This window comes from Pristiophorus japonicus, chromosome 9 (genome assembly GCF_044704955.1).
Source record: "Pristiophorus japonicus isolate sPriJap1 chromosome 9, sPriJap1.hap1, whole genome shotgun sequence".
Classification (NCBI taxonomy): Eukaryota; Metazoa; Chordata; class Chondrichthyes; family Pristiophoridae; genus Pristiophorus; species Pristiophorus japonicus.
Genome location: NC_091985.1, coordinates 224,926,669 through 224,942,355, shown reverse-complemented (window position 1 = coordinate 224,942,355; position 15,687 = coordinate 224,926,669). Strand labels below are relative to the sequence as shown.

The 15,687-nt window shown below is 44.8% G+C and overlaps 1 protein-coding gene across 3 annotated transcripts; it reads right to left on the bottom strand.

The window, feature by feature from the left end:
- Positions 1-388: 388 nt before the first annotated feature.
- Positions 389-15,399, bottom strand: LOC139273778 (zinc finger protein 664-like). 3 transcript variants are annotated; one of them, XM_070890868.1, is made up of 4 exons: positions 15,316-15,399; positions 14,444-14,534; positions 9,953-10,066; positions 389-1,535 (listed from the first exon to the last, which is right to left on the bottom strand). In XM_070890868.1, exon 4 carries the CDS (start codon positions 1,173-1,175, stop codon positions 669-671), a length of 507 nt encoding a protein of 168 aa, XP_070746969.1. In that variant the 5' UTR covers positions 1,176-1,535; positions 9,953-10,066; positions 14,444-14,534; positions 15,316-15,399; the 3' UTR covers positions 389-668. The 3 variants fall into 3 exon arrangements, with proteins under 3 accessions (XP_070746969.1, XP_070746970.1, XP_070746971.1); XM_070890869.1 differs by lacking the exon at positions 9,953-10,066; XM_070890870.1 differs by lacking the exon at positions 9,953-10,066 and having other exon boundaries at positions 14,448-14,534.
- Between the last annotated feature and the right edge of the window lie 288 nt (positions 15,400-15,687).

The following is a 15,687-nucleotide window of genomic DNA, read 5'->3' as shown; positions in this document are numbered from 1 at the left end:
GTCCCTGTGGGATGCAGTATGTTCAGTGTCTGACCCTGAGCTGCCCCAGGGAGGGGGCAGTGTGTGATGTCCCTGTGGGATGCAGTATGTTCAGTGTCTGACCCTGAGCTGCCCCAGGGAGGGGGCAGTGTGTGATGTCCCTGTGGGATGCAGTATGTTCAGTGTCTGACCCTGAGCTGCCCCAGGGAGGGGGCAGTGTGTCAGGTCCCTGTGGGATGAGTGAGTTCGGTGTCTGACCCTGAGTTGCCCACATTCCTCATGCTCTAGGGGGCAGTCACTCTCCGGACAGTCAGAGTTAGTTGGTGGGACAGCATCATCCACTGGACACCGGCGGTATTTCAAGGAACATCATGTCCGGCTCCATCCCAGAGAAATCCAAACCCAACCCGCAGATTCAATTCATTTTATTATCAATTGTTAACAAAGTTTAGCTCCATTTGTTGCAACTTCCAGTATTTGAAGAAATCCCTTTAAAAAGAGTTAAGTATGGATGCAAACACAATCAGCATTATTTTTATCTGACCCTTTTCCCGTTGATTAAATGGTCAAATATCCAGAATATTAAACTCCAGCCCAGTTAGGGGTCATCAATATCAGCAGAAAGAAACCCCAACTGTCAGAATGGACACGATTCAGTCTGGGATAACAGCAGAATCCAAACCCTGCAATCACTTGTGAACTCGCTGGTGTCTTAGCAGGTAGGATGACGGAACGTATTCTTTCCCACACACGGAGCAGGTGAACGGCTTCTCCCTAGAGTGAACTCGCTGGTGTACCATCAGATGGGATGACCGAGCGAATCCCTCCCCACACACGGAGCAGGTGACTGGGCTCTTCCCAGAGTGAACTCGCTGGTGAGTTAGGAGGTTGGATGAACAAGTGAATTCCTCCCCACACTCAGAGCAGGTGAACAGCCTGTCCCCAGTGTGAATTCGCTGGTGAGTTAGAAGGTTGGAATAACAAGTGAATCCCTCCCCACACACGGGGCAGGTATACGGTCTCAACCCGGTGTGAATTCGCTGGTGTGTCAACATGTCGCTTGACCGAGTGAATCGATCCCCACACACGGAGCAGATGAACAGCCTCTTCCCAGTGTGACTGCGTTGATGTTTTTCCAGCTCAGACGGGGATCTGAATCTCTTCCCACAGTCCCCACATTCCCGCGGTTTCTTCATGGTGTGGTTGTCCTTGTGTCGCTCCAGGTTGTTCAGTTGAAGCCTCGTCCACACACAAAACACGTATACGGTTTCTCCCCGCTGTGAATGGCGAGATGTTTTTTCAGGCTGTGTAACTGGTTAAAGCTCTTTCCACAGTCAGTGCACTGGAACACTCTCACTCGGGTGTGTGTGTGTCTCGGTGCTTTTCCAGTCACACTGATGTTTGAAATCTGTTCCCACAGACAGAACAGACAAGCATTTCTCCTTCCACATTCAAAGGCCGATGATATTCAGGTCCTGAGGAATCGAGTGACTGTCAGATTTTGACGTGATGTTTGGTTTGAGTTTCCCGTCTGCAAATCCTGCTCTTCTGATGCCCTGGAAAAAGAGTTTACAAAAATCATTACTGTAAGTACAGGACAGAAATTCAGAACAATTCTAGATTTCATGGAACATTCTTGCCTCCCGTGTTCCTCCAAAACTCTAAATCCCCGTCCCATACACTCTCCATCCTCCCTGTCCTGAAATTCAAACACAAACACATCGAATGTCTGAAGACAGCTTATCCTCCACACCCAGTTTTCACCAACAACTCTGGCTGGGTTCAGTTCTACACTCACTGGTTCCCCTCCCTCTCCTCCCCTGAAGGTGCTGACTCTGGCTGGGTTCAGTTCTACACTCACTGGTGCCCCTCCCTCTCCCTCCCCTGAAGGTGCTGACTCTGCCTGGGTTCAGTTCTACACTCACTGGTTCCCCTCCCTCTTCTTCCCTGAAGGTGCTGACTCTGGCTGGGTCCAGTTCTACACTCACTGGTTCCCCTCCCTCTTCTCCCCTGAAGGTGCTGACTCTGCCTGGTTTCAGTTCTACACTCACTGGTTCCCCTCCCTCTTCTACCCTGAAGGTGCTGACTCTGCCTGGGTTCAGTTCTACACTCACTGGTTCCCCTCCCTCTTCTTCCCTGAAGGTGCTGACTCTGGCTGGGTTCAGTTCCACACTCACTGGTGCTCCTCCCTCTCCTCCCCTGAAGGTGCTGACTCTGGCTGGGTTCACTGGGACCCTGAAGCCCCGCCCATACATTGCTCTTTTGCAAAGGTGGCCACACATGGGCACTACAGCTCCATGAATCTCTATGGCAGCGCACAAACCTGTAACTTTTATTTATATCGCACCTTTAATATAGTACAATGTCCCAAGGTGCTTCACAACAGTGTTACAAGATGAGTTAGCCTAACATCTGTTGCAGGACATTTGGAAAAGCATAATTCAGTCAAGCAGAGTCAGCATGGTTTTATGAAAGGGAAATCATGTTTGACTAATTTGCTGGAGTTCTTTGAGGATGTAATGGGCAGGGTGGGAAAAGGGGGAACCAGTGAATGTGGTGTATTTGGATTTCTGGAAGGCATTCGATAAGGTGACGCATAAAAGGTTACTGCACAAGATGAAAGTTCGCGGGTTGAGGATATTATATTACCATGGATAGAGGATTGGTTAACTAATAGAAAACAGAGAGTCGGGATAAATGGATCAATTTCCAGTTGACAAACATTAACTAGTGCGGTGCCGCAGGGATTGGTGCTGGGGCCTCAACTATTTACAATCTATATTAACGATTTGGATGAAGGGACAGAGTGTAATGTAACCAAGTTTGCTGATGATAAAAAGATGGGTGGGAAAGCAAGTTGTGAGGACACACAAAATCTGCAAAGGGATATAGCCAGGCGAAGTAAGTGGGCAGGAATTTGGCAGATGGGGTATAATGTGGAAAAATGTGAGGTTGTCCAATTTGGCAGAAAAAATAAAAAAGCACATTTTTATTTAAATGGAGAAAAATTGCAAAGTACTGCAGTACCGAGGGACCTGGACATCCTTGTGCATGAAACACAAAAAGTGAGTATGCAGGTACAACAAGTAATCAGGAAGGCAAATGGAATGTTGGCCTTTATTGCAAGGGGGATAGAATATAAAAGCAGAGAAGTCCTGCTACAACTGTACAGGGTATTGGTGAGGCCACACCTGGAGTACTGCGTGCAGTTTTGCTCTCCTTATTTAAGGAAGGATATACTTGCATTGGAGGCTGTTCAGAGAAGGTTCACTAGGTTGATTCCGGAGATGAGGGGGTTGATTATGAAGAGAGGTTGAGTAGGTTGGGCCTATACTCATTGGAGTTCAGAAGAATGAGAGCTGATCTTATTGAAACATATAAGATAATGAAGGGGCTCGACAAGGTGGATGCAGAGAGGATATTTCCACTCATAGGGTGAATCTAAAACTAGGTGACATAGTTTCAGAATAAGGGGTTGCCCATTTAAAACTGAGATGAGGAGGAATTTCTTCTCTTGGGGTTGTAAATCTGTGGAATTCTCTGTCCCAGAGAGCTATGGTGGCTGGGTCATTAAATATATTTAAGGCGGAGATAGACATATTTTGAGTGATAAGGGAATAAAGGGTTATGAGGAGCGGGCAAGGAAGTGGAGATGAGTCCATGATCAGACCAGCCACATTCTTATTAAATAGCGGAGCAGGCTCGAGGGGCCAAATGGCGTGCTCCTGTTCCTATTTCTTATGTTCTCATTACACAGTACCAGATCTAAGATAGCCTGCTCCCTGGTTGGTTCCGCAATGTACTGTTTAAAGAAACTATCCCAGATACATGCTATGCTCAAGGCTACCCATGGCGTATTTGATTTGTTTAATTAATATGAGGATTAAAATTGTCCATGATTATTTCCATTCATTTTTTACAAGCCTCCATTATTTCTTGATTTATACTCCATCCAACAGTGTAGTTAGTTAGGGGGCCTATAGACTATGCCCACCAGTGAGTGTAGTATTTATTCTGTATCTGTCAGTCTCTGGTTAGGGAGTGTGGCTTTTCCTTTATACCTGTAAGTTTATGGTATGGAAGAGAGGTTTTCATTCTGTACCTGTCAATTACTGGTAAGTGAGTGTGGGTTTCATTCTGTATCTTACATTCTCTGGTATGTGAGTGTCAGATTTACACAGTCCCTGTCATTTTCTGATATGTCTGTGGGTTTTACCTGTGTCTGTCTGTTTCTGATATTTGTGTGTGGGTATTACTCTATCTCTCAGTCTATGGTATGTGAGTGTGAATTTTACTCTGTATATAACAGTTTTTGTTGCGAGTGTGGATTTCACTCTATACTTGTCAGTCCCTGGTATGTTAGTTTGCAATTCCTCTTTGCCACTGGACCAAGACCTAGCTCGGTCAAGCCCATGTGGTGGCTGGTGTGCAACGGCCACCACATGTTAAAAAAATCCACGCACAGGCATCTTCCACCTTCAAGATGTAGTTTGGGATTTGGAATATTAGGTCCTTCATTGAAAAAATTGTGATCTCATCCCTTTTTGGCGTGGAAGCAAGTCATCCTCGCTTCAGGAGACTGCAGAAGATAATGAATTTGCGATGCCTCTATCCCAGTCAGTTTCTGTTATGTGAATGCGAGCTGTATTCTGTACCTATCAGTTTCTGAAATGTGAGTGTGCATTTTACTCTGTCCATGACTGTTTCTACTCTGCGATTGTGGTTTTCCTCTGGCACTGTCAATTTTTGGTATTTGAGTGTTGATTTTCTTTGTGAGTGCGGTTTTACTCTTTATTTGTCAGTGTTTGATATGTGAGTGTGGGTTGTAATCTGTATCTGTCAGTTACTGGTGTGTGAGTGTGGTTTTCACTCTCTACCTTTCAGTCTCTGGTATATGTGTGAAGTGTATCTGTAAATTTCAATCTCTGGTAGGTGAGTGTGGGTTTTACTCTCAGTCAGTTTCAGGTAATGTGGGCTTTTGTCTGTATCTGTCTGTTTCTGGTATTTGAGTGGGGCTTCATTCTGCACCTTTCAGTTTCTCTGATGTGAGTTTGGGTTTTATTCTGTATCTGCCAGTTTCTGGTATGTGAGAGTGGGTTTTATTCTGTGTTTGCCAGTTTCTGGTATGTGAGTGTGGGTTTTGTCCTGTACCTGATAGTTTATAGTATATAAATATAAGTTGATATTGTTGTTTCATTCTGCACCTTTCAGTATCTCTTGTGTGAGTGTGGATTTTACTCTGTACCTGTCAGCTTGTGTTATATGAGTAAGTGTTTTAATCAGTACAATACCTCCCAGTTTCTGGTAAGGGAGTGCATATTTTAGGCTGTATCTATCACTCTCGAGGATGTGTGTGAGAGTTTTATTCTTTATCTGTCAGTCTCTGGGATTTGAGTGTGGGTTTTTCTGTGTACCTGTCAGTTTCTGGTATATGGGTTTGGGTATTATCTCTATGTTTCAATCTCGGTAACATGAATGTACATTTTTGTCTGTATCTTTCACTCTCTGGGATGTGAGTGTGCGTTTTATTCTTTATCTGTCACTCACTTTCATGAGTGGATTTTACTCTAGAGTTGTCATTTTCTGAGATGCGAGTGTGATTTCACTTTGTATCTATTAGTCTTTGGTGTGAGTGTAGGATTTACTCTGTATCTGTCAGTCTATGGTATGTGAGTGTGGGTTTTACTCTGTATCTGTTAGTCTATGGTATGTGAGTATGGGGTTTACTCTGTATCTGTTAGTCTATGGTATGCGAATGTGGGTTTTACTCTATCTGTTAGTCTATGGTATGTGAGTGTGGGGTTTATTCCGCATCTGTCAGTCTATTGTATGTGAGTGTGGGTATTATTCTGTGAATGTCAGTCTCTGGGATGTGTATGTGGGTTTTCCTCCTGTCAGTTGTTGTTATGTGAATGTGTGAATTATTCAAGTTGTGAATGTGGATTTCACTCTGTACCTGTCAGTCTCTTGTGAGAGTGTGGCACTTTTTATCTGTATCTCTCTGTTTCTGTTATGAATGGGATTATATTCTATAGGTCACAGTTTCTGTTATGTGAGTGTGGAGTTTATCACATTCTACCTGTCTGGCACTGGTATGTTAATGTGTATATGTTTTCTGTACCCGTCAGTTGCTATTATATGAATGTTGATTTCATTCTGTGCCTTTAAGTGTCTGGTACAGCTGTGGTATTGTGGGTTTGACATTGAATCAGTCAGTCACTTTCAGCTGAGTGTTGATTTTACTCTCTACCTGTCACTCTCTGGTGTTTTATTCTGTATCTGTCCATCTCTAGGAAGTGAGTGTGGGTTTTATTCTGTATCTGTGTTTCTGATATTTGAGTAAGGGCTTTAATCAGTACCTGCAAGTTTTTGTTGTGGGAGTGTTGTTTTTAGTCTGTATTTGTCAGTCTTTGCCATGTGAGTGTGGGTATTACTCTGTTTCTATCAGTCGCTGGAAAGCAAAAAAGTGTTTTTTTTTTTCTGTACCGGTCAGTTTCTGGTGCGTGACTGTGGAGTTCACTCTCTAACTATCTGTCTCTGGTATGTGAGTGTGAGTATTTGTCTGTAACTGTAAGGGCCTGGTACGGGAGTGTGGGTTTCACTATCAGTCAGTCAGTCAATCTCAGGTACTGTAAGTGATTGTGATTCTTTCTCAATCTGTCATTCAATGTGTCTGAGTGTATGAATCATTATGTTTCTCTCAGTCTCTGGTACTGTGTGTGGGATTGATTATGTATCTGTTAGACTGGTGATGTGTGTGAGTGTGGGATTGATTATGTATCTGTTAGACTGGTGATGTGTGTGAGTGTGGGATTGATTATGTATCTGTTAGACTGGTGATGTGTGTGAGTGTGAGATTGATTATGTATCTGTTAGACTGGTGATGTGTGAGAGTGTGGGATTGATTATGTATCTGTTAGACTGGTGATGTGTGAGTGTGGGATTGATTATGTATGTTAGACTGGTGATGTGTGAGAGTGTGGGATTGATTATGTATCTGTTAGACTGGTGATGTGTGAGAGTGTAGGATTGATTATGTATCTGTTAGACTGGTGATGTGTGTGAGTGTGGGATTGATTATGTATCTGTTAGACTGGTGATGTGTGAGAGTGTGGGATTGATTATGTATCTGTTAGACTGGTGATGTGTGTGAGTGTGGGATTGATTATGTATCTGTTAGACTGGTGATGTGTGTGAGTGTGGGATTGATTATGTATCTGTTAGACTGGTGATGTGTGAGAGGGTGGGATTGATTATGTATCTGTTAGACTGGTGATGTGTGTGAGTGTGGGATTGATTATGTATCTGTTAGACTGGTGATGTGTGAGAGTGTGGGATTGATTATGTATCTGTTAGACTGGTGGTGTGTGAGTGTGGGATTGATTATGTATCTGTTAGACTGGTGATGTGTGAGAGTGTGGGATTGATTATGTATCTGTTAGACTGGTGATGTGTGAGAGTGTGGGATTGATTATGTATCTGTTAGACTGGTGATGTGTGTGAGTGTGGGATTGATTATGTATCTGTTAGACTGGTGATGTGTGAGAGTGTGGGATTGGTTATGTAATTGACAGTCTCTTGTACTGAGCTATTCTTGCTCTTTGTGACTGTTGGATTTGGATCCTTCTCCACCTGCTGTAGGCGGATAATAGTTTGAGGTTATCGATGACTGTCTCAGGAGGAGGTTTGGTTCAGTCCACTCCCTCCGTTTCACTGCTCTTGTATGTTAGCTGCTGGGTTTGAGAGTCAGTGTACATTGACACCGTGTCAGTGTCTATCTGTTCATGTGTGTGAGTAAGGGAGTGAAATTGGATCTGCCTTTCAATGTGATATGATTGGACTTTGAAACAACATATTATTGTACTGCTCCAAGTGACTGTGGGATTCATAATATAACTCTGGAAATTTGGATCACTTTGGGACTGACAGCTTCTGCTGCCTGTGACAATATGATTGAGGTCAGTTCTCTATCTCTGCGTGCTGTGAGTGATAATGTGCGAGAGAAGGAGCTGCCTGCACTGTTCCTTGTGTTCTGGGTTGAGGAAAGATCAAATTTATTCTGGCTTGTTGAAGTATTTTGCTCTGAGAATTAATAATAGGAGAACAATATTAGTTATGATATGGACAGGTAATGGACAGAATATAAAAATAAAGTTATAACTAACGTGTTTGATTATAATAAAGCAAAGTATCTGGAGAGAGGAATCCGCGACACAAACAGTGTCATTGTCTGACCTCACTGCAGTACAGCGGCACTCAGATTCCCCACACCAGGTGTACAGGACGGTTCTATAGTAAGTTATCAGCATCCAGACACAACCCAAACCCAGCACTGGTCCATGAATGGGAACACCCGATTGGTACAGTCCAGGTTTGTATCTCCCACTCCCATGGGACTACCTGTACAATTCTGAATCGTTTCCTGGAATATAACCACAGATACCTGGGCTGTACAACAATTGATCTCACTCTATTGCAACCGAGTTGCGGATGTGTGTCAGTAACAGAATGTCACAGTGATCGAATTCTGATGTATCTGAGGGAGCAACAATGTATCTCTCGATCACCAACAACACGGTTCTGGAGAATTCAACACACCGAAACAAAATAACCCATTTTTGAAATGTCTCCTGTCACACTCCTATCCTGGTGCCTGCAATAGATGCACTTTGTGAAACTCCTCACATCCTCACTCTCAGGCTGTGTTTCCAGTGATCACTCTCCAAGAACAACAGACATGGTGAGATTGGAACTCAATCAGGAATATTCATTATTGATTTGGGGAAAGAAAGAAGCAATGATTTGAAAGAGCGAGGTGATTTACTTTCTCTGTTACCTTACACTGTACACACAGCCTGAGAATGGCCTCTCCCTTCCCCCACTCACTCCATGTTCCGGAACTACTTCCTGCTCCACTCCACCTCTTACAAACAGCCCCCGACTGCCGCTGAACTTACCCCGAAACAAAGCCCATCGGCGGACACAGTCCCAATGCGATGAGCTGCTGTAAGGAGGCTGCTGTTTGCTCCCTTACTCGGGCCCGGGATATCTCCGCTCCCTGATGTGTTCAATGATCATCAGCCCAGCACAGAGGAAACGGCAGCCGCTGACAGAGCTGGGGGAGGGGAGCTCACATGGGCCCTTCCCGTCGGTTTAAGCACTGTGTGGGGAGGGGAGGAGCAGCATGTATTTAGTGCATGCTCAGACCATCTTTTTGTCACAAATTAAATTAGCAAAAATGGGATTGTTTCACAAGTTGCTTTTATCACTAATTAAATGGGCCACATTGAGAGCATATTAGTTATCATCCGAATTACTGAAAAAACGATTGTGTGAGCCTGATACTGGAGTAAGAGTGACTAAACTCGTTCCATCAGTCTCTGGTGTGTGAGTGTTTTCCTGTCAGTTTCCGATAGGCAAGTATGGGATTTACTTGCATTTTATTGCTCAGATACGCGGGTGTGGGTTTCATGCTGTACCTGTCAGTTTCTGTGATGTGAATGTGGGATTTATTCTGTACCTCTCTGTACCTCTCTGTTTCTGGTATTTGAGTGTGTGTTTCATTCTGTACCTGTCAGTTTCTGGTACATGAGATTGTGCTTTATGCTATATCTATTAAATTTACAGATCAGAGACAGCTTCAACAGACAATAGTTTTTCACATTATATTGGATGAATGCGATTCAGAAATATTTGGAGTAGAGACGAGCTATTAGTACATTATATAAACCATATCTGTCAGGGCTACAGTGTGTGAGTGTGGGATTCACTCTGTATCTGTCAGTCTGTGGTACAGTGAGTGAGTGTGGGATTCACTCTGTATCTGTCAGTCTGTGGTACAGTGAGTGAGTGTGGGATTCACTCTGTATCTGTCAGTCTGTGGTACAGTGAGTGAGTGTGAGATTCACTCTGTATCTGTCATAAATGCAATTGTTTGTTGTTGCTGTAGAAATGAAGATTTTCAGTTACTTACGGAAATTAACATTTACGTGGAAGAAAATATCAGAAGCAGCCTCGTGGATAACCGTCGGGAAAGTGCTGTTACTGGTGAGATCACGATGTGCTCGATGTAAACTTGGGTAATAACCTTAGAGGTGATGGAAAAGAAAGCAACATTTGGGGACGTTTGAGTGAGATGAGAAAACATAATCAGCGCGAGGAGCGCTGATCAGAGAGCTGGTGGGCAAGAAGCATTGAGCTCCTGTTTACTGCCCGATGCTATTTCCAAAACAACGGGAAGAACAGTCCCTGGATCTGGGAACTTGAGGAGGCCTTTCAGCACATGGAACCTGGAGGCAAATCATCCCTTCGAGCTTGTTACATAAGGAACAGGAGGAGGCCATTCAGTCCCTTGAGCCTGTTACATTGGACCAGGAAGAGGCCATTCAGTCCCTCGAGTCTGTTACATAAGGAACAGGAGGAGGCCATTCAATCCCTCGAGTCTGTTACATAAGGAACAGGAAGAGGCCATTCAGTCCCTCGAGTCTGTTACATAAGGAACAGGAGGAGGCCATTCAATCCCTTGAGCCTGTTACATTGGAACAGGAGGAGGCCATTCAGTCCCTCGAGCCTGTTACATTGGAACAGGGGGGAGGCCATTCAGTTCCTCGACTCTGTTACATTAGGAACTGGAGTGGGCCGTTCAGCCTTGGAGTCTGCTTTACAGGAATAGATGGACGCCATTCAGCCCCTCGAACCTGTTACAAATGAATAGGAAGCCATTCAGATCATCGAGTTTGTTGCATATGAACAGGAGGTGGCATTCAGTACCTCAGCCTTGCTATAAAGGAATTGGTGGAGGTGATGCATCAACTGGATACTGTTACACAGGAATAGAGGAGGCCATTCATCCTCTGGAGCCTTTTACTTTGGAACAAGAGGAGGCCATTCAGCCACCTCGAGCCTTTCACATCGGAATAGGAGTAGGCCATTCAGACCCTCAAGTATGTTATGTAGGAACTGGAGGAGGCCATTCAGCCCCTTTGAGAATGTTATAGGAACTGGAAGAGGCCAATAATCCAGTCATACATGTTATATTGCAACTGGAGGAGGCCACTCATCCCATCTAACTTATTACACAGGAACAGGAGGTGGCTGTTCAGCGCCTAGAGTTGTTAGACAGGAACAGGATGAGGCCATTCTTCCCCTCAAGCCTGTTACATTGGATCAGGAGGATGCCATTCAGCCCTTCCATTCTGTTACATGGGAAGAGGAAGAGGCCATTCAGCCTCTCTAATATTAGAAACATGAGCAGACCACTCAGCCTTTGATTGTGTGACATGGGACCAGCAGGAAGTTTTTCATCCCCTCGAGCTTCTTACATTAGGAACAGGAGAAGACCACTCAGTCCCACGGGTCTGTTACATAGGAACAGGAGTAGGCCAATTCCACCCCACGGAATTGTTAACCAGGAACAGGGGGTGACCATTCATCCCCTTGAGCCTGTTAGAGGAATTGGAGGAGGCCTTTCAGCCCCTCCTGCATGTTATATAGGAGCTGGAGGAGGACATTTAGCCCCCAAGCATGTTAAATTAGGATCATGAGCAGGCCATTCAGCCCTTTGACCCTGTGACATGGGAGCAGGAGAGGGCCATTCAAACCCTCGAGAATGTTATGTAGGAACAGGAGGAGGCCATTCAGCTCCTCGAGCCTATTACATTAGGAACTGGAGAGGGCCAATCAGCAATTAGAGTTAGAAAGCAATAGCAGGACATAATTATGCCCCTCGGGTTTGTTACATTAGGAATAGGAGAAGGGCATTCATCCCCTCAGGACTGAATCATGGGAACAGGAGGAGGGCATTCAGCCCCTCGAGCTTGTTACATCGGAACTGGAGGAGGGCACTCAGCCCCTGGAGTCTGTTACACAGGAATAGAAGTGGCTATTCAGCCCCTGGAGCCTGTTACATAAGAACTGAAGGAGGCCATAACATGGTAGAATTCATCATTAAGATGGAGAGTGACACAGTTAATTCAGAGACTAGGGTCCTGAACTTAAAGAAAGGTAACTTTGATGGTATGAGACGTGAATTGTCTAGGATAGACTGGTGAGTGATACGTAAAGGAGTGATGGTGGATAGGCAATGGCAAACATTTAAAGATCACATGGATGAACTTCAACAGTTGTACATCCCTGTCTGGAGTAAAAATAAAATGGGGAAGGTGGCTCAAACATGGCTAAAAAGGGAAATTAAGGATAGTGTTAAATCCAAGGAAGAGGCATATAAATTGGCCAGAAAAAGCAGCAACCTGAGGACTGAGGGAAATTTAGAATTCAGCAGAGGAGGATAAAGGGTTTAATTAGGAAGGGGAAAACAGAGTATGAGAGTAAGCTTACAGGGAACATAAAAACTGACTGCAAAAACTTCGATAGATATGTGAAGAGAAAACGATTAGTGAAGAAAAATGTAGGTCTCTTGCCGTCAAAATCAGGTGAATTTATAATGGGGAACAAAGAAATGGCAGGCCAATTAAACAAATACTTTGGTTCTGTCTTCACGAAGGAAGACACCAATAACCTTCCGGAAATACTAGGAGACCGAGGGTCTAGCGAGAAGGAGGAACTGAAGGAAATCCTTATTAGTCAGGAAATAGTATTAGGGAAATTGATGGGACTGAGGCCGATAAATCCCAAGGGCCTGATAGTCCCTGCATCCCAGAGCATTTAAGGAAGTGGCCCTAGAAATAGTGGACGGATTGGTGGTCATTTTCCAACATGCTATAGACTTTGGATCAGTTCCTATGGATTGTAGGGTAGCTACAATCCATAAAAAAGGAGGGAGAGAGAAAACAGGGAATTATGCCTGACATCGGTAGTGGGGAAAATATTGGAATCAATTATTAAACACTTAATAGCAATGCATTTGGAAAGCAGTGACAGGATCAGTCCAAGTCAGCATGGATTTATGAAAGGGAAATCATGCTTGACAAATCTTCTAGAATTTTTTGAGGATGTAACTAGTAGAGTGGACAAGGGAGAACCAGTGGATGTGGTGTATTTGGACTTTCAAAAGGGTTTTGACAAGGTCCCACAAAAGAGATTAGTGTGCAAAATTAAAGCACATAGTATTGTGCGCAATGTATTGATGTGGATAGAAAACTGATTGGCAGACAGGAAGCAAAGAGTAGGAATAAACAGATCCTTTTCAGAATGGCAGGCAGTGACTAGTGGGGTACCACAAGGTTCAGTGCTGGGACGCCAGCTATTTACAATATGCATTAATGATTTGGATGAAGGAATTGAATGTAATATCTCCAAGTTTTCAGATGACACTAAGCTGGGTGGCGGTGTGAGCTGTGAGGAGGATGCTAAGAGGCTGCAGGTTAACTTGGACAGGTTAGGCGAGTGAGCAAATGCATGGCAGATGCAGTATAATGCAGATACATGGGAGATTATCCACTTTGGTGGCAAAAACAGGGAGGCAGAATATTATCTGAATGGTGACAGATTTGGAAAAGGGGAGGTGCAATGAGACCTGGGTGTCATGGTGCATCAGTCATTGAAAGTTGGCATGCAGGTACAGCAGGCGGTGTAGAAGGCAAATGGCATGCTGGCCTTCATAGCAAGAGGATTTGAGTATAGGAACAGGGAGGTCTTACTGCAATTGTACAGGGCTTTGGTGAGGCCACACCTTGAATATTGTGTACAGTTTTGGCCTCCTAATCTGAGGAAGGACGTTCTTGCTATTGAGGGAGTGCAGCGAAGGTTCACCAGACTGATTCCCGGGATGGCAGGACTGACATATGAAGAAAGACTGGAGAGACTAGGCTTATATTCACTGGAATTTAGAAGAATGAGAGGGGATCTCATAGAAACATAAAATTCTGACGGGATTGGACAGGTTAGATGCAGGAAGAATATTCCCGATGTTGGGGAAGTCCAGAACCAGGGGTCACAGTCTAATGAAAAGGGGTAAACCATTTAGGACCGAGATGAGGAGAAATTTCTTCACTCAGAGAGTTGTGAACCTGTGGAATTCTCTACCACAGAAAGTTGGTGAGGCCAGTTCGTTAGATATATTCAAAAGGGAGTTAGATGTGGCTCTTATGGCTAAAGGGATCAAGGGGTATGGAGAGAAAGCAGGAATGGGGTACTGAAGTTGCATGATCAGCCATGATCATATTGAATGGTGGTGCAGGCTCGAAGGGCCAAATGACCTACTCCTACACCTATTTTCTATGTTTCATCCCATTCTAGCCTGAAACAAAGGTATAGTGGGAGGTTATTCTGCCCCTAGAGCTTGTTACATATGAACAGGAGGAGGCCATTAAGGTCCTCGTGTTTATTACATTAGGAACAGAAGAAGGCCACTCAGTATCTCCAGTCTGTTAAATTAGGAACAGGAGGTGTCCATCAGCCCCCTCGGGCCAGTTATACTGGAATGGGAGGAGGCCATTCAGCTCCACAAAAATGTTTAATTCGGATAACCTGTCTGTGTATCCTCACACTGTGATAGGTACCGTACCTACTGTGTGTGAGAAGGAGCTGGTTGCACTGTTCCTTATGTCTCAGGTGATGGAAACTTCACATTTGTTCCGGTTCCTTCCATTATTTACCTGTAGGAGGAGAAGGTATCTCTGATCATTCAAGAACAGGAGAGGTAGAAAAGACTAAAGTGATGAATGTAATCGTTCAATTAATATTCATTATGAACATTCACAAAGAAAAGCCAGCGATACAAACAGTGTCAGTGTCTGACTCCACTGCAGTACTGCAGCACTCAGCTTCTGCACACCAAGTGTGTTGGGCAGATTTACAGCAATTTACTGACATCCAGACACAACCCAACCCCTGCCCTGCTTCAGGAATGGGACTACCCGATGGAGCACGGACTTTTACACAGCTCAGATTGCTGCTCCCCTCTCCCAGGGCACTAACCGTTCAACCAGAAACAAAGAGCCGCTGTTTAAAACATGTCCTTCACATTTCTCACCCGGTGCCTGCAATAGATGCTCTTTGTATAAATCATCAGTGTCCGGCTCTGCTTCCACCGCTCACTGTCCAATGACAACAAACACGGTGAGACTGGAACTAAAGCAGGAACGTTCACTACTGGTTTGCAGGGAGAAAGCAGCAATGATTGTAAACAGCAGATCCTTCCCATTCTGTCTCCCTTACCCGGGACACACGCTATCCACACACAGCCCGAGAATGGCCTCTCCCTTCCCCCACTCACTCCACGCACTGAGACCAGTTCTTTCTTCACTCCACCTGTTACACACAGACCCCGACTCCCCCTGAACTTCCCCCGGACTCAGTGCTGATCTCTGAGCCCATCTGCGGACACGCTCCCAAAGCGATGTGCTGCTGTAAGGAGGCTGCTGCTCGCTGCCTTACCCCGGGGCCGCGGTGTCTCCATTCCCGGCTGTTTAAACCATCTTCTTCCGCTCACTAAGTGAATGGCGCTCACAGGCTGGACTGGGGGAGGGGAGGGCGCATGAGCTCTTCTGCTCACTGGAAATCGACACAGGGGGCGGGGCTTATCCGCGCATGCGCAGCTCGCTGCAATAATTTAGCCTTTAAAAATCAAAGTGAACTTTTCCGGATTTACTTTTATCAGAATCTGAGCAAAGGAACTGGGCCTGGGGGGCAAGGACAGAGAATGTCCTCACAAAGCAATCCTGCAGAAACATCGGAGGGACGGCGGAGTAGGAGTGTTTGCTGGGACTGTGCAGGAGTTAATATCTGACAGAAACTGTCCCAGTTTAG

Excerpts from the sequence above, each read along its gene's own strand:
- LOC139273778 (XM_070890868.1), bottom strand. The coding sequence starts at position 1,175 with ATGAAGAAACCGCGGGAATGTGGGGACTGTGGGAAGAGATTCAGATCC.